The 25,581-nt window shown below is 36.9% G+C and overlaps 2 protein-coding genes across 2 annotated transcripts; one reads left to right on the top strand and one right to left on the bottom strand.

Moving 5' to 3' along the window:
• Positions 1 to 20,465: 20,465 nt before the first annotated feature.
• Positions 20,466 to 21,647, top strand: LOC130976112 (S-adenosylmethionine synthase 3-like). Its single transcript, XM_057900881.1, has one exon. It carries the CDS (start codon positions 20,466 to 20,468, stop codon positions 21,645 to 21,647), a length of 1,182 nt encoding a protein of 393 aa, XP_057756864.1.
• Positions 21,648 to 22,060: 413 nt separating this feature from the next.
• Positions 22,061 to 23,666, bottom strand: LOC130975467 (thioredoxin-like 3-3). Its single transcript, XM_057900262.1, has 5 exons — positions 23,648 to 23,666; positions 23,454 to 23,535; positions 22,719 to 22,893; positions 22,603 to 22,628; positions 22,061 to 22,386 (listed from the first exon to the last, which is right to left on the bottom strand). The coding sequence occupies exons 1-5, from the start codon at positions 23,664 to 23,666 to the stop codon at positions 22,167 to 22,169; spliced, it is 522 nt and encodes a 173-aa protein (XP_057756245.1). The 3' UTR covers positions 22,061 to 22,166.
• Between the last annotated feature and the right edge of the window lie 1,915 nt (positions 23,667 to 25,581).

A 25,581-nucleotide genomic window follows, 5' to 3' on the forward strand; every position in this document is an offset into this window, starting at 1 on the left:
CTGTAAGAACAATTCATACAACTTTCCTAATGACTGGGTTGCCTCCCAGCAAGCGCTTCTTTACTGTCTTTAGCTGGACTTTCACTGAGGATCACTCAAGTCTCAGTTTTGAGCATTCCTGCTCAAAATTTCCTTCAAGATAGTGCTTGATTCTCTGTCCATTAACAATGAACTTCTTGTCAGAATCAATATCCTGAAGCTCAACATATCCATATGGTGATACTCCTGTAATCACATACGGACCCCTCCACCGGGATTTGAGTTTTCCTGGAAACAGTTTGAGCCTGGAGTTGAAGAGCAGAACTTTTTGTCCTGGCTCAAAGACTCTGGTTGACAATCTCTTGTCATGCCACTTCTTTGCCTTTTCCTTATAAATTTTTGCATTTTCAAAGGCATTGAGTCTGAACTCCTCTAGCTCATTTAGCTGGAGCAGTCTTTTCTCACCAGCTAACTGTGCATCCATGTTTAGGAATCTGGTTGCCCAGTAGGCTTTATGTTCCAGTTCCACAGGCAAATGACAGGCCTTCCCATACACCAGTTGGTATGGAGAGGTGCCTATAGGAGTCTTGAATGCTGTTCTGTATGCCCACAGAGCATCATTCAAGCTCTTTGCCCAATCCTTTCTTCGGGCCATTACAGTCCGTTCCAGGATTCTTTTTAGCTCTCTGTTAGAGACTTCAGCTTGCCCATTTGTCTGTGGATGATACGGAGTTGCCACTTTATGGCTGATCCCATATCTAACCATAGCAGAGTATAGCTGTTTATTGCAGAAATGAGTGCCCCCATCACTGATTAGCACTCTGGGGACGCCAAACCTGCTGAAAATGTTTTTCTGGAGGAATTTCAGCACGGTCTTGGTATCATTAGTGGGTGTAGCAATTGCTTCTACCCACTTAGATACATAGTCCACTGCCACCAGAATGTAAGTGTTTGAGTATGATGGTGGGAATGGTCCCATGAAATCAATTTCCCATACATCAAACAATTCTATCTCTAATATTCCTTGTTGAGGCATGGCATATCCGTGAGGCAGGTTACCAGCTCTTTGGCAACTGTCACAGTTACGCACAAACTCTCGGGAATCTTTATAGAGAGTAGGCCAGTAGAAGCCGCACTGGAGAACTTTAGTGGCTGTTCGCTCACTTCCAAAATGTCCTCCATACTGTGATCCATGGCAGTGCCATAGGATCCTTCGTGCTTCTTCTCTGGGTATACACCTGCGGATCACTCCGTCAGCACATCTCTTAAAGAGATATGGTTCATCCCAAAGGTAGTACTTGGCATCTGAAATTAATTTCTTTCTTTGCACACTGCTGTACTCCTTGGGTATGAATCTTACAGCTTTATAATTTGCAATGTCTGCAAACCATGGAGCTTCCTGGATGGCAAAGAGTTGCTCATCTGGGAAAGTCTCAGAGATCTCAGTAGAAGGGAGGGACGCCCCAGCTACTGGTTCTATTCTGGACAGATGATCAGCTACTTGATTCTCTGTCCCTTTTCTGTCTCTTATTTCTATATCAAACTCTTGCAGAAGCAACACCCATCTTATAAGCCTGGGTTTTGAATCCTGCTTTGTGAGTAAGTATTTAAGAGCAGCATGGTCAGTGTACACAATCACCTTTGATCCCACTAAGTAGGATCTAAACTTGTCAATGGCATAGACCACTGCAAGCAACTCTTTTTCTGTGGTTGTGTAATTCTTCTGTGCATCATTTAGAACACGGCTAGCATAATAAATGACATACAGAAGTTTGTTATGCCTTTGTCCCAACACTGCACCAATGGCATGATCACTGGCATCACACATTAATTCAAATGGTAATGTCCAATCTGGTGCAGAGATGACTGGTGCTGTGACCAGTTTAGCTTTCAGGGTCTCAAATGCCTGCAAACACTGTGTGTCAAACACAAATGGCGTGTCAGCAGCTAACAGGTTACTCAAAGGTTTAGCAATTTTCGAAAAATCCTTGATAAACCTTCTATAGAATCCTGCATGCCCCAGAAAGCTTCTGATTGCCTTAACATTGGCAGGTGGTGGTAATTTTTCAATTACCTCTACCTTTGCCTTATCCACCTCTATCCCCCTGCTTGAAATTTTGTGCCCAAGGACAATTCCTTCAGTCACCATAAAGTGACATTTCTCCCAGTTTAAAACCAGGTTAGTTTCTTGGCATCTTTTCAGGACAAGTGATAGGTGGTTAAGACAGGAGCTAAATGAGTCTCCATATACTGAAAAGTCATCCATGAAGACTTCTAGAAATTTCTCTACCATATCTGAGAAGATAGAGAGCATGCACCTTTGAAAGGTTGCAGGTGCATTGCACAGACCAAAAGGCATTCTCCTATAGGCAAACACGCCAGAAGGGCATGTGAATGCTGTTTTCTCTTGGTCTTGAGGATCTACTGCAATTTGGTTGTAGCCTGAGTAGCCATCCAAGAAGCAGTAGTAATCATGACCAGCTAGTCTTTCTAGCATTTGGTCTATGAATGGTAAAGGAAAATGATCCTTTCTGGTGGCTGTATTGAGTCTTCTGTAGTCAATACACATGCGCCACCCTGTGATTGTTCTTGTAGGAACCAGTTCATTTTTTTCATTATGAACCACTGTCATGCCTCCCTTTTTGGGAACAACTTGGACAGGGCTCACCCAGGGGCTATCAGAAATAGGATAAATAATCCCAGCCTCCAGTAATTTAGTGACCTCTTTCTGCACCACCTCCTTCATGGCAGGATTTAGCCTCCTCTGTGGTTGGACCACTGGTTTGGCATTATCCTCCAACAGGATCTTGTGCATGCATCTAGCTGGGCTAATACCCTTGAGATCACTTATGGACCACCCAAGAGCTGTCTGGTGTGTCCTCAGCACTTTAATCAGTGCTTCCTCTTCCTGTGGATTTAAAGCTGAGCTTATAATCACTGGAAAAGTGTCACCCTCTCCCAGAAATGCATATTTCAGGGATGATGGTAGTGGTTTGAGTTCAGGCTTAGGAGGTTTATCCTCCTTCTGAGGAATTTTCGAAAATTCCTTTGCCTCCTCTGGCTCTTCCTGATCAGTTTGAGTATCCTTGAAGATGTCCTCAAGCTCTGATTCTAGGCTTTCAGCCATATTGATCTCTTCTACCAGAGAGTCAATAATGTCAGCGTCCATGCAGTCCTCTGGTGTGTCTGGATGCTGCATAGCTTTTACAGCATTCAACTTGAACTCATCCTCATTGACTCTCAAGGTTACTTCCCCCTTTTGTACATCAATGAGAGTTCGTCCAGTTGCTAGGAAAGGTCTTCCTAGAATGAGAGTTGCACTTTTGTGCTCCTCCATTTCCAGCACCACAAAGTCAGTTGGAAAGGCAAATGGCCCAACCTTGACAATCATGTCCTCTATTATGCCTGATGGGTGTTTAATGGAGCCATCAGCAAGTTGGAGGCATATCCTGGTTGGTTTGACTTCTCCAATCAACCCAAGCTTTCTGATGGTGGATGCAGGTATTAAATTGATACTTGCTCCAAGATCACATAAGGCTATCTTGGTGTAAGTGCCTTCCAATGTGCATGGTATCAGAAAGCTTCCAGGATCTTGAAGCTTTTCTGGTAAGCTTTTTAGAATGACTGCACTGCATTCTTCAGTGAGAAACACTTTTTCAGTTTCTCTCCAGTCCTTCTTATGACTTAAGATCTCTTTCATGAACTTAGCATAAGAAGGTATTTGCTCAAGTGCCTCTGCAAAAGGAATCTTTATTTCAAGAGTCCTTAAATAGTCTGCAAAGCGGGCAAATTGCTTATCCTGTTCCGCTTTGCGGAGTTTCTGAGGATAAGGCATCTTGGCTTGATATTCTTCAACCTTAGATGCTGCAGGTTTATTCCGTACAGAAGTGGTTGAAGAAGCCTTGTTAGAGGGATTATTGTCAGCACTCTCAGGTGTCTGATCCCCCCTTGGCGTTTGGACGCCAGAATTGGGTGGAAAATGGGCGTTTAACGCCAACTTTTCCCCCTTTTCTGGCGTTTGAACGCCAGAACTGGGCAAGGAATGGGCGTTTAACGCCAGCTTTCCTTCCCTTTCTGGCGTTTGAACGCCAATATTCCTCTCTGGGCTCTTATTGTCCTCAGAGGGATTTTGAACAGTGGTTTGGTTGTCCTCTGTCAATTGTTCCTTGTTTAGCTTTTTGCTCTTTTGAGCAGTGTTATTCAAGGTCTTTCCACTCCTCAATTGAACTGCTTGGCACTCCTCTGTTATCTGTTTAGATATTTGCTGTTTTGCTTGATTCAACTGCAGTTCTATGCTCTTATTAGCAACCTTAGTATCATGGAGCATTTCTTTAAATTCTGCTAACTGTTCTGTCATCAGGAGCAACTGTTGATTAAGCTCATTCATCTGTTCCTGAGGATTAGGATCAGTGACTAATGCCATGACCTCCTCCTTTGGAACGAACTCATTGCTAGAATATAAGTATTGGTTTCTAGCAACAGTGTCTATGAGCTCTTGAGCTTCTTCAATTGTCTTCCTCATGTGTATAGATCCACCAGCTGAGTGGTCTAAAGACATCTGAGCTTTTTCTGTAAGCCCATAGTAGAAAATGTCTAACTGGACCCACTCTGAAAACATTTCAGAGGGACATTTCCTTAGCATACCTCTATACCTCTCCCAGGCATCATAAAGGGATTCATTATCCTCTTGTTTAAAGCCTTGGATGTCCAGCCTTAGCTGTGTCATCCTCTTTGGAGGGTAAAAATGATTCAGGAATTTGTCTGATAACTGTTTCCATGTCTTTATGCTTGCTGTAGGTTGGTTATTTAACCACCTTTTAGCTTGATCTTTTACAGCAAATGGAAACAGTAATAGTCTGTAGACATCCTGATCTACCTCTTTATCATGTACTGTGTCAGCAATTTGTAAGAACTGTGCCAGAAACTCAGTAGGTTCTTCCTGTGGAAGACCAGAATACTGGCAATTTTGCTGCACTATGATAATGAGTTGAGGGTTTAGCTCAAAGCTGCTTGCTTTGATGGGAGGTATACAGATGCTACTCCCATATGCAACTGTAATGGGGTTAGCATAAGACCCCAGAGTCCTCTTGGACTGATTAATTCCACTTAAGTCCATAATGGACAAAAGGGAAATGAGAATGATTGCAAAGAGATAAATTTTGTTTATTTTTTTTTTTTTTGAAATAACCGAAAAAAATAAAATTCAATAAAATAAAACAAAAGGAAAATAAAAATAAAATTCGAAAATAAAAAATAAATAAATAAAATAAGATCAAAGCAAATTGAGAACTGAATCAATTAGTGAAAAAAAAGATTTTGAAAACAGCAATTAAGAAGATATGATTGAAAAATTTTTATGAAAAAGATTTGATTTTTTAAAAAGAGGAAAGAGAAAAACAGCAAAAAGACACCAAACTTAAAATTTTTAGAAATCAAGCACTACTTTTTCGAAAATTTTAAGAGAAAAACACAAAGAGGACACCAAACTTAAAATTTTTATGAATCCAAAAAGGGACTAAGAACAAGAAAAATTCGAAAATCAAAAGAAAAACAACAGCATGCAATTGACACCAAACTTAAAATATGAAACTAGACTCAACTAAAAAAACTCTAAACCAACAAAAAGAAAACAGTCCTAATCTAAGCAACAAGATAAGCCGTCAGTTGTCCAAACTCGAACAATCCCCGGCAACGGCGCCAAAAACTTGATGCACGAAATTGCAATAACACTTTTGCAATCCCGCACAACTAACCAGCAAGTGCACTGGGTCGTCCAAGTAATACCTTGCGTGAGCAAGGGTCGATCCCACGGAGATTGTCGGCTTGAAGCAAGCTATGGTTATCTTGTAAATCTTAGTCAGGAGATCAGAAATTATCAGGATTGATTGTAAAAAGTAAAAGAACATGAAATGGTTACTTGTTTTGCAGTAATGGAGAATAGGTTGGGGTTTTGGAGATGCTCCATCTTCTGAATCTCTGCTTTCCTACTGTCTTCTTCATCAAACACGCCAGTCTCCTTCCATGGCAAGCTCGTGTAGGGTTTCACTGTTGTCAGCAGCTACCTCCCATCCTCGCAGTGAAAGCTAATGCACGCACTCTGTCACAGTACTGCCAATCACCGGTTTGGTTCCCTCCCCTACCGGAATAGAATCCCTCTTTTGCGTCTGTCACTAACGCCCAGTAGGTTACAGGTTTGAAGCACGTCACAGTCATTCAATCATTGAATCCTACTCAGAATACCACAGACAAGGTTTAGACCTTCCGGATTCTCTTGAATGCTGCCATCAGGTCCTGCCTATACCACGAAGATTCCGATTAAAGAACCCAAGAGATAACTACTCAATCTAAGATAGAACAGAGGTGGTTGTCAGGCACGTGTTCATAGTTGAGAATGATGATGATTGTCACGGATCATCACATTCATCCGGATTAAGAACAAGTGTTATCTTAGAATCGAAGCAAGCATGATTGAATAAGAAACAATAGTAATTGCATTAATCCATCAAGACACAGCAGAGCTCCTCACCCCCAACCATGGGGTTTAGAGGCTCATACTGTGGAAAGAAACGTATACAAAATGTTATGAGGTCATAAGGTACCGATTACAATGTCAAACGATCCTATAAGTAGTAAACTAGTGTCCTAAGGTTTACAGAAATGAGTAAATGACAGAAAAATCTACTTCCGGGCCCACTTGGTGTGTGCTTGGGCTGAGCATTGAAGCTTTTATGTGTAGAGACGTTTTCTGGAGTTAAACGCCAGCTTTCATGCCAGTTTGGGCGTTTAACTCCAAATTTTATGCCAGTTCCGGCGTTTAACGCTGGAATTTCTGTAGGTGACTTTGAGCGCCGGTTTGGGCCATCAAATCTTGGGCAAAGTATGGACTATTATATGTTGCTGGAAAGCCCAGGATGTCTACTTTCCAATGCCGTTGAGAGCGCGCCAATTGGGCTTCTGTAGCTCCAGAAAATCCACTTCGAGTGCAGGGAGGTCAGAATCCAACAGCATCTGCAGTCCTTTTCAGTCTCTGGATCAGATTTTTGCTCAGGACCCTCAATTTCAGTCAGAAAATACTTGAAATCACAGAAAAACACACAAACTCATAGTAAAGTCCAGAAAAGTGAATTTTAATTAAAAACTAATAAAAATATACTAAAAACTAACTAAAAGATACTAAAAACATACTAAAAACAATGCCAAAAAGCATACAAATTATCCGCTCATCAGTGGGAGACACCCCACCATGGTAAGATCTTCCTTTGAGCTTTGTACATAGACACTTGACTTCATGTTTGTTAGATAGATTTTAATGTCGATTCCCCGTTTTTCTTTCTTGTTTTGTGTTAAATTCATTGATGGCTTACCAAGCAAAATGCCCTGCTATAGTGCTTAAGCAGCTGTGTGGAGGGGGGAAGTTGAAATATCAAAAGAGATGTAAACACATGCAAATTTAGGAAAAGCAACCACTTCCGCGCGTGCGCGCACCTGGCACGTACGCTCCCTTAAGGCACTCGACGATCACCTACGCGGACGCGCACCGTGCGCGGACGCGTGGATTGCGAATAACAGCCCTCCATACATTTACCCGAGACTTGCGCCCACACCATGCCAGGACCATGCCTGAAGCACATGAAGCTCGCGCGCGCGCACATGGCGCGTCCGCGCACTTGGGCAAAATCTGCCAATTGACGCGCAAGCGTACTGTGCGCGTCCGGCCGATCGCCCTGCTGCACTCCTGGTACATATTCCAGAGAGTCAAGCCATTCTCAGGCCTATACCAAGCCACCAGCCCAAAACCTCTGCCGCGTGCGCGCACATGGCGCGCACGCGTCCATACACTGCGAGCACAAGATGCGCACGCGCGCCATAGCCGCGCATTTTACTCCAACTACCACTCTCCCCTTCTCACATCAATATTTGTGCGCCGAAAGCAAGTGTCGGTCACAGTGGAAACCATCCAAGAAGTCCTTGGGATTGTACCATCAATGGATGTATATGATGCCTACGTAGAAGTCTTGGCTACATGCGATGACCGTGCATTCGATTGGAGCGCGATCCTCCGCGTCATTGCTTTATCCGACGCATATTGGATTCGGGGGACCATAAAGCAAAGACCCAAGGGTTTAGATGTCCGCCACCTAACTCAAGAAGCCACGGCATGGGCCCAAATTCTAGCTCACTATGTGCTCCCAAGTACACATGGGTCATCCATCACCGCCGAGTTGGCCTTATTGATATGGTGCATCTTAACCGAGAAACCGGTCAACATTTTGCATGCCATCCGCCAATCCATGGGGCGCATTCATGCCAAAGGCAATCTACCATTCCCTGCTTTGGTGACCGAATTGGTTGCAAGAGCCGGCGTCAACCGAGAGGCTAAAGATAGGAGAACCTCGATTCCGGTCGATGGTGATATAATTCTGACCAAGAGATGCCTCAAGCCTCCGGAAGCCCCCAATGACACCGGACTACCCACACCAACTCGCAACACTACCACTTCATCTACATCACAAAAGTCGACCGCCCAACGCCTTGAAGACCTTCACAAGAAATTGGACCGTTATGAGAGGCGCAACCAACGCCGTTATGCTCATGTGAAGAGACTTCTAAGCATAGTCACCCCACCTATGGAGGAACCCGATATCTCCACATCTACCGCAACTTCAAGCGGAGAAAGCGATGACAACGGAGATGTGGGACACTCGGAGCTCAACCAACCACTGCGCCTAACCTATAGCACGGAGGACCGTGCTAAGTTTTAAGTGTGGGGAGGTCGGCCGACCGATCTCTGTAGGTAACATCTGAATAAATCTGAATACATTAGGATAGGTTGCATGATTAGGTCTTAGTTGGCACCATTCGCATGATAAGTTTACTTGGTTGGAACAATGAAATTCTTTCTTAGGAAACCAATACTTTGGGGCAACCATGGGGCATTGCAAATTTCAAATGCTTTGATGCCAAAATTGCATGAAGAATTATATTCTGAAACATGGGTTTGAGTTAAGAACACAAGCTTGCGAGACTTGAGCCTAATGGTGTGGTTACATCTTATAACCATTTATTTCCCTTCTTGTGTGCACTATTCTCCTCCATGATTGCAATCTTTGATTTGTTTGATCCTTTATGTCCATTATTTTGTGTATACATGCATTTATATGATTGAGGCCATCATTTCTTTAGCTCACTTATCCAAATAGCCAACCCTTTTATATTCCTTTGTTAGCCAATTTGAGCCTACAATCAACCCACTTGTTCTTAATTTTAGCACACTACAAGCCTTAAAGCGGAAAACAATAAATATCCTTATTTGGATCTTTGATTAGCTTAGGCTAGTGTGAGTGAGAATCGTTCAAGTGTGAGAACCTTGGGACATTGGGTGAATAAAAGGGTAGTTTTGTATTTTCTATTGAAAATGTTGGGAATTGGGTGCATGCTCATGTATTGATCAAATGTATAGACCTTATGCATTGATGCTCTTGTATATAGAAAGAAAAAAAGAAAAAAAAATGAGAAAAAGAAAAGAAAAATAATATGGAAAAAAATGGAAAAAGAAAGAGAAAGAAAAGCAATAAAGGGGACAAAATGCCCCAAAGTGAAGCTCAATAAGAATCAATGCATAAAAGGTTGTGAAATGAATAGAAAATACATGAGTATGTGAAAAAGTGAGGAATGGGTAGTTAGATTAGTACTTAATTGTATAGGTCATTATATAGGTTAGGTGGAAAAGTTTAAGTTAATCAAAGATTCAGATCCTAAGTCCACTAGCCATATATGATCCTACCTTGACCCTAGCCCCATTACAACCTAAAGAAAAGACCTCATGATATATGTATGCGTGCATTGAATAATTGTTGATTGTTAGAAGAAGAACAAATCTTGGAAAGCATGATTAGGGGAGAATTGAGAGAATCAACCCTAAACACTTGAGCGACCAGAGCGCAAACACTTCCAGTGAGGGTTCGATGCTCAATCCTTTGATTCCCGGATCTCGCGAGCATTCCTCATGCAAGGTTGTGTATATTGCATTTGATACTTAGAAATTGGCAAGTCCTATGCATTGACCACCATCGTGTCCCATGTGCTCGCATATGTCATAAGAAAGCTGATTTGTTCCTAACCAAGTAGATAACAGCACTAGTCGTAGTTGCATGCATATAAGTAGGTTGCATTTCGTGAGTCCTATACGTTTGTGACCCCTCGGTCTTCTGTGTTTCTTTGCATTTTCCTAAGCATGAGGACATGCTAGAATCTAAGTGTGGGGAGGTTGACAAACCCCATTTTGAGAGTTTATCTTGTGCTAATTTCAAAGGGGTTTATCAATGATTTCACACACTTTCTGCATGAAAATACAAGGATTTGCATTCTTTTCCTAGTTTTGCCTCGTGAATGAAAACATGCTTATTTTGCACTAAAATAGATACATTTCTAATCTTCTCTTGATGCCATTCGATGCCGTGACTTGTGTGTTAAGTGGTTTCAGGATATATAGTAGGAATGGACAGGAAAAGAAAAGGAAGACGGGTGCAAAAGGAAGAAAGCATGAGAATTAGGCTTTGGAAATTTCCACATGGGCGCGTGCGCGCACCTGGCGCGCCCGCGCGGATGAGAGCAACGTGAAGCCGAGACTAAGAGCCAAGCCACGAGCCGGTTTGAGTGGCGGCTAGGCCAGGATCCTCAGGGATGCGCACGCGTACATCACGCCTCCGCGCACAATACAAGACGCCTCAACAGGCGCGTACGCGTACCTTGCGCGTGCGCGCCGATTTGCGAATGTGTTTTTTTTAAGAAGTCACGTGACTTAAGCATGGAGGTAGTTGAGGATCCCACTTTTGGGGAAATGCTTTGGCGGGAAAAGGGCTTAAGAGGACCAAGGGGGCAAGAGTAAAAGACACTTAGTTCATTTTCTAGTTTTGAGATATTTTTGGGGGAGAGAGGAGAGAGGACTCAAGTTTTTACTAGGGTTCTTCTTCATCAAAATTCTGGATTTTTACCCATTCCTTGGTGAGATCCATTGCAACTTTCATTTCACTTTGTTCATGTAATAGGTTTTTCTTTTCCAATTTCAAGTTGTAGTTGTAATTGCTAAAATTCCTTGGATCTAGGATTCAACTTTATGATTTTTGGATTCCATTGATATTTTGAGATTTTGATCCTCATTATTGCTCCTTGACAATTGTTGTTAATTCCTTGTATTGCAATATCTTTAATTCTACTTTTCTCTTCATTTTACTATGACCTTCCTTCTTGCTCATTACATGTTTGATAAAATGTCTACACTAGCTATGGAGTAGAATTTTTACACTTGGCATAGGGTTTGGTCATTGGAATAAGTTGAATAGTTGTATCAATGGTTGATTTGGAGTTAGGGATTGCTAATTGACTTGGAGTGCACTAAAGCTAGATTCCCATGAGGTGAAGCTAGAACTTGTGACTCAAGTTGATCGTTTTCATTTGATTTTTCTCTACACTTGGGGGATAACTAAATGGAGCAAGACCTAATTGTTGTCAACATTGAGTGGACTATAATGATAAGATTTCTAATGCCAACCCTAAGTCAAGTCCTTTTGATAATTGATTGTTTGTTTCTCATTACTTTGCTAAAAACTTCAAAGAATTCCAACAAGGCTTACTAAATCAATAAGATGTACACTTTGGCAATTCCAAGGGAGAACGACTCGGGAGACTAGTACTCTCGGATATAGATTGTAGATTTGTTTGATGATGGATTTTTCGTTGGTTTAGACTATACTACGATTGATCACTTGATAAATTCTATATCGACAAAAATTCATTTGTCACTGAGTTTCAACCCTCATGGATTTGGAAATGGCATGTTTGCTTTAGTTCTATCCTTTGGCCTACTGCTTATAGCATTGAGAAGCCGAAAAGCAAGGTCTTGGCGGTATGGTTCAAGTATCGAATTTTTTTTATCTGTATAGTTAATTTGTGGATTATTGATAGAAAGTTCCAAGAAATATTAAGCACTTCCATTAGGATATTCTTTAATCATGTTTTAAATAATTCTTATAACAAAATTTATGCGAAGATGATATGTGAGAACCGTTAAATTGATTCATATAAAAATATATATATTCATGTAAAATACTAATCAAACTGAAGACAAAAAGGACTTGATCTAGTAGTATTTTAATTGATTTTATTATCAAAAATCATAATATCTAATCGAATATATATAAATTATATTACAAAATTTACGTGACTGGTGAGTGCAAACATGTACGGAAATGATAGTTAACCGCTTTTGTGCGCTGAAAAGATTGGAGGGAACATGTACGGAAATGAAAAGTTGCTAGGTGTAATACGGGGTTTTATGGAAAATATTTTTTTTCCTATTTCATTTTATGGAAAATACTTGCCAGTCCTGCTTTCATTTTACAAACTTATTTGTACATCTCTATCGTTTCAATGTTTTCTCTTATTTTGTAGTCTAGAGACAGTGCCTATGTTAGGCTGTACACAATTCCCCAGAAGAGCTAGTGCCTTAATATTGAAGTAAGTTTTTCTATTTTTGAAGTTTCAAAATTTATACATAGCTGCTGATCCATGTATGTTTTCTCTGACATCATGAGTTTCTATAATTGATTATCTTCTAGTCATGTTTTTTCTTGCTTTAAGTTCCTGTGAGGTGGATTTCTACTATGATGATCAAAGATTCTAGTTGAGAGAGTGAATTTTAGTCGCCAGTTAAGGAAATTTCTAAACATGTTTTTTGTTCCCTTGTTGATTTTGCTATTTTTGAATTGCATACTTTGATTGATGTATGAGCTGACTGTTCTTTTTTATTTTCTGCCATAGATCGCTGTACTATTTATGCAAAGATGGTGTATTGATCAAGCACTTCAGAAAGCAATAGATTATGCTTGTGGGAATGGAGCTTTGTAGTGCTATTCTCCAAAATGGAGCTTGTTACCAACCATTGTGCTGATGGTGTTGAATTGGAGTGAGGTGGGAGTTGAGATTTAGGTGGGTGTTGAATTGAAACTCTTTTAACTATAAATTGTGCAAATTTTGATCTATTTTAGAGATTTATTTGTTCTTTATCAAAGTATGCATTTGGATGGTTTAGTTTTAGAATTTGAACTTGAGATTTATTTTGTATTTGAGTATTAGTTTTTTAATGTATAAAACAATTATAACAAAAATTATATATGTCACTAATTAGGTTTGATTTGCCTTGTAATAAAAATTGCATACTATATTTATAGGTTTAGTAATAAAAAATGACAGAAAATTTATATTGTGCAGCGATGAAGGTAAAATCAGAAAAAGGATTTTCTTTTAATTTGATAAGGTTGTCGCCACGCCACGCTTTAAAAGCGTGGCCGTATCTCGCTATCGCCACGCTTTAAAAGCGTGGCCATATCTATCTCTATCGCCACGCTTTTAAAGTGTGGCCATGTCTATCTCTATTGTTACGCTTCAAAAGTGTGGCCATATCTCACATATAGCCATGCTTTAAAAAGCATGAAAAAAAAGCGTGGTGATAGGTCACCAAAAGTGTGGCGATAGAGCAACCGTCACGCTAGCAGTTGTGACCCTTTTAAAAGCGTGGCGGTAGCTTAAAAAGCGTGGCGAAAAGCTATCGCCACGCTTTTTGCCATGCTTTAAAAGTGTGGCAATAGACGTATTTTCTTATAGTGGGTTTAACCCAACAAACATACGATTGCAGCAAACTTAATTTGAATGGGCAAAGATTTATCAAGTTTGAATAATGAAATGCGTGGTTTTAAAAATTAGTTTAATACTTTTAAAGATATCCTTTTTGATCTCTGGATTTGAAGTAAACCTGCCCTAGAGTTCACCAAGAAGCCACCTAATTGGTAAAGAAAACATGTTTAATACAATGAATTTGCCACAAGGTAGTGGAAATATGGTTGTATCTAAAAGTGAACCTGACAAGATAGAAAGTTCAGGTGCAATTAACTTTATGTGAAGTTGATAGTTCATAGTTGTTAAATGATAATTTAGTCAAACCTGCCAAAACATTTAATGACTCTCGACTATAAACTTCACATAAAGTTAACTGCGTTCTACCTTTCTTCAATCATCTCTCTCAAAAAGGTCAAGTTAAACACCACTAATTTTTCAAATACAAACTTACACAACAATATTATTATATCTATTTCAATAACTCCTATAATGATTTATATATCTTTTCAGGTCAATCCGTATCAATAAGTATTTACTATTCAAACAATGAACAAGCAAATGAGGTCAAACAAAGTCAAATGTCATTACTAAATTGGGATGAGAATGTAGAAATTAGTGCGCTCTTTGAAAGGAGCTATTCTAGAGGTAAGTCAATTGCAGGATATAAATATACTCAAGTCTAGGAAACACAAAATTTTAGAAAAATATATGACATGTTTGATGAAATTCTAACTACTTGATTAAACTAAGCAGATATTACAAAGAATGATGAACTTCAATGCACATAAACACAATCCATCCGAAGAGCATTTAATAACTTCGACGAAGCTGAGGGTGGCGCAACCAAAAACCCAAAAGCAAAATGATAGTGAGCACATAGGAGAAAGGATCAGCGCAAATAGAAGCAATTCTAGATACATGGAGGAAGAGGGAGAAGAACTAGTTAGCGTAGAGAGGAATTGGTGAGAAAACCGAGTGAGAAGAATGGTTTTGATTTGATTTGGATTGAGCTGTCTAAGTCCAAACTTTGATCTAAAGGTGGATTTTTTTTTTTTTGTCTAGATATAAAGTTGGATTAAATTTACATTTTGAATATGATTAAAAATAGTCTTTAGCTGCTGTATCTTCATTCAAACCCAAACTTAGACGTTAATTACTTGATTAAATTACTTACTGTGGTTGCAGATGAGTTTTAAGCTAAACTGCTATAGAGTTCCCCCGTCAATACATTATCTGCAAAGCTGAAAAATCTAGCATCTTCAAAACTACTCTTATTGCTACAAACCTCAGATACCTTCCTTTTGTTGTTTGAAGTTTTTGTTACAATGTTTTAAAGGAAGAATAAAGATTATTCAACTGAATAACTTAAATTAGAATCACCACTAATAAGTATTTTTTTAATGTAGTCCTCATGCATTGACATTCTATAACTGTCTTTAGTGTTAAAAACTTCTATTAGTTCTATTTTATTTATAACTAAGATTCAAGATATCACAATCTCATTTTCAACACTTTGAAACTACACTCTTATACAATAACTTGAACAATTGCTGTGAAGCTTCATTTGTTGTTTGAGATGTGAGAGAGAACAAATTATAAAAGTTCAATTTATTTTACTTTTTTATTAAAAAATTTTTAAAAAAATATAATAATAAAAAGTATAATTATAAAAAATTAACAAAAATAATGAAAGAAAAAATAAAAAATAGATTGTGTCTTTTGTTATTGTCTCTATGTCTTTTGTGCCATGATGGATACAAAATATATTAATTCAGTATTTTTGAACATAATATCTTTGTCCATTCTCATTTACCAAACACAATTTTGTGTCTCTATAGTTCTATTTTAGTGTCATGTACTTATAAATAAACGCAGCTTTATAGAGGTCTTCTGATCAGTGCCGTATTCACACCAATGGACTACGAATCCCTTTACAATTTCCTAATCATCCATGATATTTTTCCTTTTCAAACTGGCTAATGAAGCTGAGTTTTGTTGTATTGCTCCACCTATTCTATTTGTGTATACCTGTTTATGTTCTCATGGACCACACATGGTTCTTGCCGTTTGTCCTCATCTTTACAACATTATCCAGCCTCCAAGTTCTGTTTGTTTTCCTTTTTTTAATGTTATTTAAAGCCTTTGTTATCAACCTTAAAAATCACATAACTTCATAAAATTCTAAAATAAACTCTATGTACTTATCTTCGCCGTTTATGTTTGTCACCAGTGGCCCATAATATGGTATCTATTTCAACTATAAACACATTCAGTCCCTATTAATATAAATATATCTCTTAATCTAACTACAACTTCCATTCAATCTCTAATTTCTCTGTATTTTTCTCAATTTATTTGCTTTATATGTTTGTTTTTATTTATTTGTTGAACTTTATTTTAGCTAACCAAAGCATAATTAATATGAAAATTATGTGTTTTTAAAAAAATTTTAATTTGATTTATAGCAAAAAATGTTTCAATTTATATACATTATAATACTTGAAAATTATCCCCATCCAACCAGACATAGTAGTTAGAATTTCGATTTAACTTTTAAAATTTTTTGATATTATGATTTTAAATAAGTTTATCAATTTTACAAATTTCATACTAAGTCTAATGATTTTACGATTTAAATCTTATTAAGATTTTATGTTTTACGTTCTTAATTTACTTTTTCTATTTTACGTAAAATCTCAATTTTCATAAAAACTATTCTATTGTTTCTTGTAAACTGCCTATTTCTTCCAATACCTCTAGTTAGCATTTTATTAGTCCAGGTGTTGTATTATTATTTCTTTGATGGAAAGAATCCTTAATTTATTAAAGGTATGAGACTAACTTGGGATAGAAATTCACAATAATAGTATTCCTTAGCAATGTTAATCTCCAATTTATTAAACACACTACTATAGATTTATGTAGTTATTATAATCAAAGATTTGTATTCCGCATTGTTTTTTTTAATAAAAAACTTTCTATCAGAGTTATCAAAGTTACTTACCTCAAATTTTATTTCCCGACTCTTGTCTATTCGGTGTGCTCCTTATTTTCTAATGATTTTATTTAAGACTATTTAGGTGTTTTTAATATATCTTTGACGGTTAATTTTTTAAAAAATGTAAGACTAATTTAACAATAATTTTATAAGAACAACCTTTAATAAAAATAAATCAAACATAATTTTCATGCATTATTCTCAATTTTAAAATTATAAGACAATTTTAAAAATTATTTCTATAATTTATTCCTACTTTAAATCATTTATTAGCAATTTTTATATTGTCAAATTCAACATCACATCCTCATAGTACTAAAAAAATATATAATTGAATTGGACTTTTTTTCACTTTGCTTGGGCTGGAAAGTCATTCCTGACGTCACTGGATCTGTTTGTGACCATACCATGATATTATTCAAGCATCGAATCCAAGACAAAAAAAAAAACATTGAATCCATCAATTTAAATAATGGCTAAAATGCTTTCATAATTGGGACTTTGGTCAGACTTAATCCCTTTTTATGTATATTTAGGACTTAATGAATCTTAAACCCACGTGCATTGGACAAATTATATCACCTTCAAAGCCTACCAAAATTTTGTGAAAAACAATGATGAAATTTGTCTTATGTTAATACATGTGTAAAGGTTACACATTATATCATCTAAATTCTTTTTAACAATCTAATGCAATTTCTTATCCCAGGATTCTTTGAGACTAAAGATTTGGAGAACCGATTTTGTGATTGGTCTTTAGCATTATTTATTTGCTTCTGTCTTTAGAATTAAATCGAGATTCTAGTTAATAAACAGAAATATATTGATTCACTAAAGCATATTTTTAACCTTTAAATTATGCAATTCAAAAGTATAAACATAAAAAAGTTTAAATAGTGATATTTTTAAAAACTCATCGCTCAATTTCTCAGACACCAAAAGACTAAATCAACATTTCATTTTGTCAATTTAGTGGCCGCAGTGTGGATATGATAAAGCTACTTGTCAAGTAACAATAGGAAGCCATTATTAGGGCTCATCTCACCCTTTGGGATAGGACTGACGAGGAGTGAAAAATTTTGCTGTAATAATATAAGACTGAAAAATGGCATTTGTTTTTATAATTGTTAAATACTATCTAAAAAAAAAAGTTTAGAGGTCATTATTTTTATTAAAATTTGGTCAACACTTAATCTGCAAAAAAAAAAAAATAAACAATTTTATATTATTAAATATAATTTCACACCATTAAAAATATTAATAATAACTAATTACTAATCACAAAACAAAATCTGCTGCTCCAAACATTCTTCCTATCTAAAATTTAATTCTGATTTTTACACTTTGTCATGCAAAGAGAGAGGCTTGTTTTCTTTTCTTTTGTTCACACACAACTACACAAGCAATCTATCATATACGTGCTACTACTTGCAACTATTGAAACACTTTTCATATATGTTGGTGGTTCAATTAAAAAAAATATCACGGCATTCTATAAAGTTATAGGGTAAAAGTATTCTTATGGTGTATATAATTGATAAATTATTACGTGTTTCATTAACTAAAATAGATTATTTTTAATCTTTTTACATTAATTAGATAAAGGGCATTGGTATCTTTATATATAAGCAATGTAGAGAAAATTTTTAATAAGATAATTAATAATTGACAATAAATATAAAATTTTATTGATAGATAAATTGAATCAGTAATATAAATAGAATAATACTATTTATTAAAATGTTTTGTGTATTTTTATGAGATTTTTTTTAAATAAATAAATTAAATATTTTATTCATAGAATATTTATCAATTTCTATTTTTTTATATATTTTATTTATAGCGTAAACGAATTAAAATTACTCATATTTGGTTTACATTGTAAATGAAATAAGACACAATTTTATTTGGTTTGATTTCGTTTGCAAAACGAAATATATAAAATTTGAAAAAATACACATATTTTTTTTTTACCGTGCAAACGAGATAAATTTATAATTATTTTGTTTACACTATAAACGATATATATATGTATTTGTAAATATAAAAATATAATTTTTGAAAATAATAAAAAATAAGAATCGATGTACTTTGTAATTATTTAGATCGACTTTAATTAATTTATATGTGATCTATATTTTAAATTTTAAATTAATAACTTCGTTTGTTTGTACGAACTCTTCAAAACAGAACATTTCAAATAATAGAAAAAATGAACGGTTTCAAATAATAAGAAAGATGACCGGTTTTAAAATAGAGATGGTAATACCACCGGAACCCGCGGGTATCCATTCCGCCTCTACCTGTTTGGGGCGGGTAATTACCCGCCCCGCACCGGGGCAGGTTTTTAGTGGGACAGGTTGTTGGGAGGGGTGGGGCGGGGTCGGATTTAGGTAATACCCGCCCCACTATATATACAATATATATAATTTTAATATATAATATGTATAATATATGTAAAATAATTAGTAAATGATTAATAATATTGTATCATATTTAAATTTTTACTTTAATTTATGTTATGTATGTGATGATAATTATATAAATTTTGAAATTTAATTTTATTTATTGAATTTTAATAATTATAAGGGCGGATAGGGCGGGGCGGGTACCCGCATGGGCGGGTTAGGGTTCAACGTTTTACTACCCGCGGGTAGAAGCGGGATAGATTTTATGTGGATTGTTATACGACAGGACAGGATCGGGTAGAGCAAAAATCTGCCCCGTTGCCACCCCTATTTCAAAATGATAGGGGAGATAGGCGGTTTTAACTCACAGATTAGTGGACAACTAGAAGTATTACGAAATTTGAAACTGTCAATTTAAAACTAGTACATTATTTTCCTAAAAATTAACACATTTAAATTAGTACTAAAAAAATAAAAATTATATAAAAATTTTAGTTGGTGCACGTATTTGAATGTGTTGTTCTTCTGGTTCTTCTTGTTTGGACTTGTGCGGAATTATTCGTTTGTTATTATTGCCTTTATCCAAATCCATTTGGATCTGCTCCGCATTATCGTTATCAAAATCTGGTATAAAATATTTGTGGCTCTCGATTTCTGCAGCTCAGTCGGATCTATATGTCCTTTCTTTTTTTTTTGTGTTTGTGATTTTTTTTATTTGCTTGGTGATTATGCTTGCATGAAGTAATAATAAAGTGAAATTGTAATTCTCTAGTGAAAGCTCAGAGAATTGAGAGATCGGTTGTGCGGTTTTTGATCTATTTTATCAGGCATGAAACGAAGTAGCTTTTGAAAATAAATATTTGCAAGCTAGTAGAAGCCAAAACTATCACTACCTTTCCTAGAATCATTAGAGTAACGATAAATCAACGTGTCGACTTTACTTAAAATTACGCAGTGCTTGATTCCTGTTGTAAACATTTCACATCGTAGATCTACATACGATTCAATGATTTCATCACAGATTAATGTGATAATGAAATCTAATTTCATCTTCATTGACCTGAGATGTATATAAAGTATGATAGATATAACAACAAATCAACTGTACAAGTGCAACTCCTAACTAACTCACGAACTGTTATACTGCATAACTTCATTATATGCAAAGACATTTGGCCAAAAGGTTATCTACGATCATTATGGCTTTACATGGAGCTATAATGGCTGACAACTTATGCACTAATCAATCGATTAAAACATATTTGAAGGTGCTACAGAAATTTGATATTTGTTAATTTCATGCATTAGAATGTACATTGTTTACTCTTTGATTATTGTTTTATATATTATTCATTAAACACATTTCAACATATCTTTTCTCACCTGACACCCTTTTTCCTTATTTAATGTCAGATATGGAGACCTTTCTCTTCACCTCCGAATCTGTAAATGAAGGTCACCCTGACAAGATCTGTGACCAGGTTTCGGATGCCATCCTTGATGCTTGTTTGGAGCAAGACCCGGAGAGCAAGGTTGCCTGTGAGACCTGTACAAAAACCAACATGGTTATGGTCTTTGGTGAGATCACAACCAAGGCAAATGTGAACTATGAGAAAATAGTTCGAGACACTTGCAGAGGCATTGGGTTCGTTTCAGCTGATGTCAGTCTTGATGCTGACAACTGCAAAGTTCTGGTCAACATTGAGCAACAGAGCCCTGATATTGCCCAAGGAGTTCATGGTCACATGACTAAAAAGCCTGAGGAAATTGGTGCTGGTGACCAGGGACACATGTTTGGCTATGCCACAGATGAAACACCTGAGCTAATGCCACTTACTCATGTCCTTGCTACTAAACTTGGTGCCAAGCTCACTGAAGTTAGAAAGAACAAAACATGCCCATGGGTGAGACCTGATGGAAAAACTCAGGTTACTGTTGAGTACAAGAATGATAATGGAGCCATGATCCCGATTCGTGTGCACACTGTCCTCATCTCAACACAACATGATGAAACTGTCACCAATGACAAGATAGCTAGCGATTTGAAGGAGCATGTAATAAAACCTGTCATCCCAGCTAAATACCTTGATGACAAGACTATCTTCCACCTCAACCCTTCTGGTCGTTTTGTGATTGGTGGACCTCATGGAGATGCAGGGCTAACTGGCCGTAAGATCATCATTGACACCTATGGTGGTTGGGGTGCTCATGGTGGAGGTGCCTTCTCCGGCAAGGACCCAACCAAGGTCGATAGGAGTGGTGCATACATTGTTAGGCAAGCAGCGAAAAGTGTGGTAGCTTCAGAGCTTGCTCGACGCTGTCTTGTGCAGGTTTCTTATGCAATTGGAGTCCCAGAGCCACTCTCTGTTTTTGTAGACACCTACAAAACAGGAAAGATTCCAGACAAGGACATATTGGCTCTGATTAAGGAAAATTTTGACTTCAGGCCAGGAATGATTGCCATCAATCTTGACCTCATGAGAGGAGGCAACTTCAGGTACCAGAAGACTGCTGCTTACGGACATTTCGGACGTGACGATCCTGATTTCACTTGGGAGACGGTGAAGATGCTCAAGCCCAAAGCTTGATGAGATAGCCAGATTACAGGTGGTTATCATCGCAGCCATCTTTCAGACTTTGGGTAAACAAGAAAATAAAAGGAGCTTCAATGCGTACCTCTTATTGAAGATTACGTTTCACAGTTTGATGAGGAACGAGGGTTAGATATGCTTCTTAGGCGGATACGTTAGTAAAATAGGAGTTTGCAGCATTAGCTACCTCTTTTTTTTTCGGTTTTACCACTTCAAATTTCTTAAACCGTTACCGATTCTTTTCCCATTTCTGCTGTTGATTGTTTTGCAGCCAATCTCGTGTAGTTGGTGTAAACTTAAAATGCTATCTACTTGATATTTTTTTTTTATCAATTTATGAAGCTGTTTACCTCATAAAAGGACGGTTTATATGGTTGTAGTTTCAAATGGAAACATTGGATACTGGGTTTGCCTGAATATTCACTGAATTGTTCATGATTCACAATGTTACATCTATTGGAAAATTGCAAGCATGTCACCTAACTCTGACAATAAAAATGACATTGTATAGTGTACTCAAGAGTGCAACCAGACGCGATCACGCAGCCTCTCTTCTCCAGCACCATACATTTCATCTACCTTTTCACCATCTCGAAAAAATTGAAAAGTAGGGGTGTATCGAATGTGTTGAGTTGTTTCTGGGCATTCATCAATATCTGCATAGACGAAGGAGAGCTTTGGAAAATTATTGCTCAATCTATGGAATGCAGGGAGGATTTCACTGCACACGCGGCACCTGAAAAACCAGGAAACTAGATCATTCATAATCTCCTGTTCTATATTTCAATTTCACACAACCACCTTACAAGTTACAACAATCAAGTAAGCCTAAATGGTAAAAGATGCTACCTGCTTTTGTGTTCACTTAACATCAGTTTCCATTATTATATCGATTCTTAATAACTTGTATAGTAATATAAATCAAACATATTCAGAGAAGAGATAAACATACCAAGAGGCGCCATAATTGATAACAGCCTGCAAAAAAAAAATAATCAAACATGTCATATTAGAAATTGCAGAAAGATGAAGGGAAGAGATTGTTGGGAAATGGAAAGGGGTGGTTACGGAAGTTTTGGAGGATTTGATGTTGAAGAGGATGTGAGCGAGGTCATCGTCGGTGGAAGCAGTTTTGAAGTTGGAATGAGGGGTGAGAGGTAACCCTTCCTTGCTGCTGGTGGTGGTGATGCTACTTAAGCCCTTCTCCATTCTATGCCTACCGGTAATCAATCCCAATCCAATCCTAGGGATGTATAAGTCAATTCAGTAACAGAATTCCAAGAAAGTATGAGTGATATCAAACCTAGTTGTCAGAACCGAACCAATAATCAAACCGGTTAGACTACTAGATCACTAGGTTATTAGTTCAACTAGTGGATCACAAGTTGAACCGGTCTCAAATAAAAATATAAAATCATCAAAATTAAAATTTAAAATACACGTCTTCATTAACACTTTAACAACAATCAAGTCTCAATTTCTAAAAATAACTAATAGAAAAATAGACATCAAATTAGTTAGTACTACAATAGGCGAATAACTAATTCGCCGCGGATTTGTGCTCCGTTTAAGGGTTTGCCGCGCCAATGAGTTCCTGCATGTACAAAACGATATTCGAATCGATACTTGCTTAAGCGAATTAGTGAGTTAACCGATAGACTAATCCAAGTTGATTTGCTTAATAGGATCTTAATTTGACACAATAAAAGTGCAAACATAACAATCCATAAATTATGTCCAAGGAGTTTGTGAGAAGCATCTTAAAACACTGTTTAAAAAAAAAAAATCAATCAATCACAGCACCTATTATCTAATAACACTATCTCTGACAAATTCTTCCCATTCCAATCTCTTGATTCACAGAACCTATGAGCATCAATATTACCTATAAAATTACAAATACAATTCATCTAAACCTATTACAAATTAAATCAATCAGTTGTACATACAAATACAATTAGCATCAATACATTAAAACAGCAAAAATCTGTAACGACCCAACTTCCAGAACGTCATGATCGTACCGAAAGTAAGGTGTTACCAACCTGCTTTCCTTTATTAACTATTTACTATTGAGCCTTTAGTTCGATATCGCGATTTTGTTTTAGTAAAAATACCAGAAAATTTTGTTTTTATTTATCAAATCATATAGCAAGCATCACCAAGTAATAATAATCACATAATCATTAATAATAATATCTGTCATACAAAAGATTTCAAATAAAACTCACATACAAATCCTATCCCTCTGTATAAAATAAAAATGTTAAGCAATAAGAGCGAGGGAACTTCTATGAAAATAACTCGAGTCATAAACTTAACTCATAAATAAGATCTATAATCGCCTGCAGCTTCAAACGGAGTCTTTGAACCTGTGTCACTGAAAGGGTGGAAGATTTTGGGGTGAGAACAAACCACACGTTCTCAGTAGGGAATGGGAATGCCGTAAAAGTAATGATTAACATGCAAATAATTAACTTTGTTTAATAATCCATCTTTGTCAAACCCTTTGAAATACTTGTCAATCTTACTTTAGTTAAATAATTATTTTCTTTGAATTTCTAAACCCAAAACTGATCTCAATTGCAAAACTTGTCATATTAAATACCTTTCAGCCACATAACTGATTCAAAGTCATAACAACAGATATTAATCATCTCTATCCATTCACAAACTACTAGCACAGGTAAGAAACTCAATTCAACACACAAACAAATCACAATAAGACAAACAACACAATCACAAACAAGTAATACAAGCAATACAACCAAATGCAAATACACAACTAATATGATGCATGTCTGTCCTAAGCAGGTCATGAGCTCACGTGTCGGTTTACACCCTGCAACCCGACATTACCTAGGAACAAGTCCCAGATATGGCTTCCCTTTGTGTCCTTAGTGCATATGTGTCGGTGGTAAAAATACCACTCCTTCGTGACTACTGGCAGTCGGCGCAAAGCCCGACCCCATAATATACGCACAAGGGGAAACAGTGATCCTCAGTTCGTGGGCGTCCCCGAGATCAATTCACAACAATTAAACAGAGATCTTCAGTTCGTGGGTTATTCCCCGAGATCAATACATAATAACATAGTGATCTTCAGTTCGTGGGTTATACCCGAGATCAGCATACAACGATTCATGGGTTATTCCCGTAATCAATGATTATCAGTCCGTGGGTTTTTCCCGCTTATAAAACAAATAACAATTTATGGGTTTCCCCGAGATCAATGATCATTCAGTTCGTGGGTACTTCCCGAATTCAACCAATTATCAGTTCATGGGTGTCCCCCGTAGTTAAACAACTAACAGTTCGTGGGGTATTCCCGCCTTTTATCGTTTTTCGTTATCCTTTCTCAACCTCAACAATCCACAAATCAATCTTCATTTCCTCTTTCCCTTTGAATCCTTAACACATATTCCTAAACCTTTCTTAACTTTCTCAAGCATTTGTCTTAATCCTCATTTCAGTTCATAATCTCTACTTTGGCAATCTTGGGTCAAGCCAACTTTAAAACAACTTTTCAGTTTATTTCTCTATCAAAAGGCTCAAGAAAATTATTTATTTTAAATTCATTAAACTCCTTTCAAAACATAACCTCTCATTAGAGGTAATCAAATAAAACTCTTTCTCAAGTAAAACCTCAGATTTTACAAAATTCCGGCAGCACCTCCCCTAAAACTCGGGCTTAGCCACCCTTAGGGTCCCAACAAAACAATTTACCAAACTCTTTTCAACATTTCCAATATCAATTCAATTCAGAAACAAGCAAATTCTAACATTGAATCAGCCATATAACGCTAAGGTTCATCTTTAATTTTATGAATTCATAACTCTCACTCAAGCATTCCCAACACCCTATCTTCTTTTCTGTTTTTAATATAGCAAATGAACTCGGAATTGCGCAAACTTTATGTCCAGGCGTTCA

The sequence above is a fragment of the Arachis stenosperma genome, chromosome 4 (assembly GCF_014773155.1).
Source record: "Arachis stenosperma cultivar V10309 chromosome 4, arast.V10309.gnm1.PFL2, whole genome shotgun sequence".
NCBI classification, from domain to species: Eukaryota; Viridiplantae; Streptophyta; class Magnoliopsida; order Fabales; family Fabaceae; genus Arachis; species Arachis stenosperma.

Coding starts and splice junctions, on each gene's coding strand:
- LOC130976112 (XM_057900881.1), top strand. CDS start 20,466: ATGTCAGATATGGAGACCTTTCTCTTCACCTCCGAATCTGTAAATGAA.
- LOC130975467 (XM_057900262.1), bottom strand. Junction 22,629..22,718: donor TCAAATCCTCCAAAACTTCC/GTAACCACCCCT, acceptor TTTTTTTTGCAG/GCTGTTATCAATTATGGCGC. Junction 22,387..22,602: donor ATCAATTATGGCGCCTCTTG/GTATGTTTATCT, acceptor CTGGTTTTTCAG/GTGCCGCGTGTGCAGTGAAA.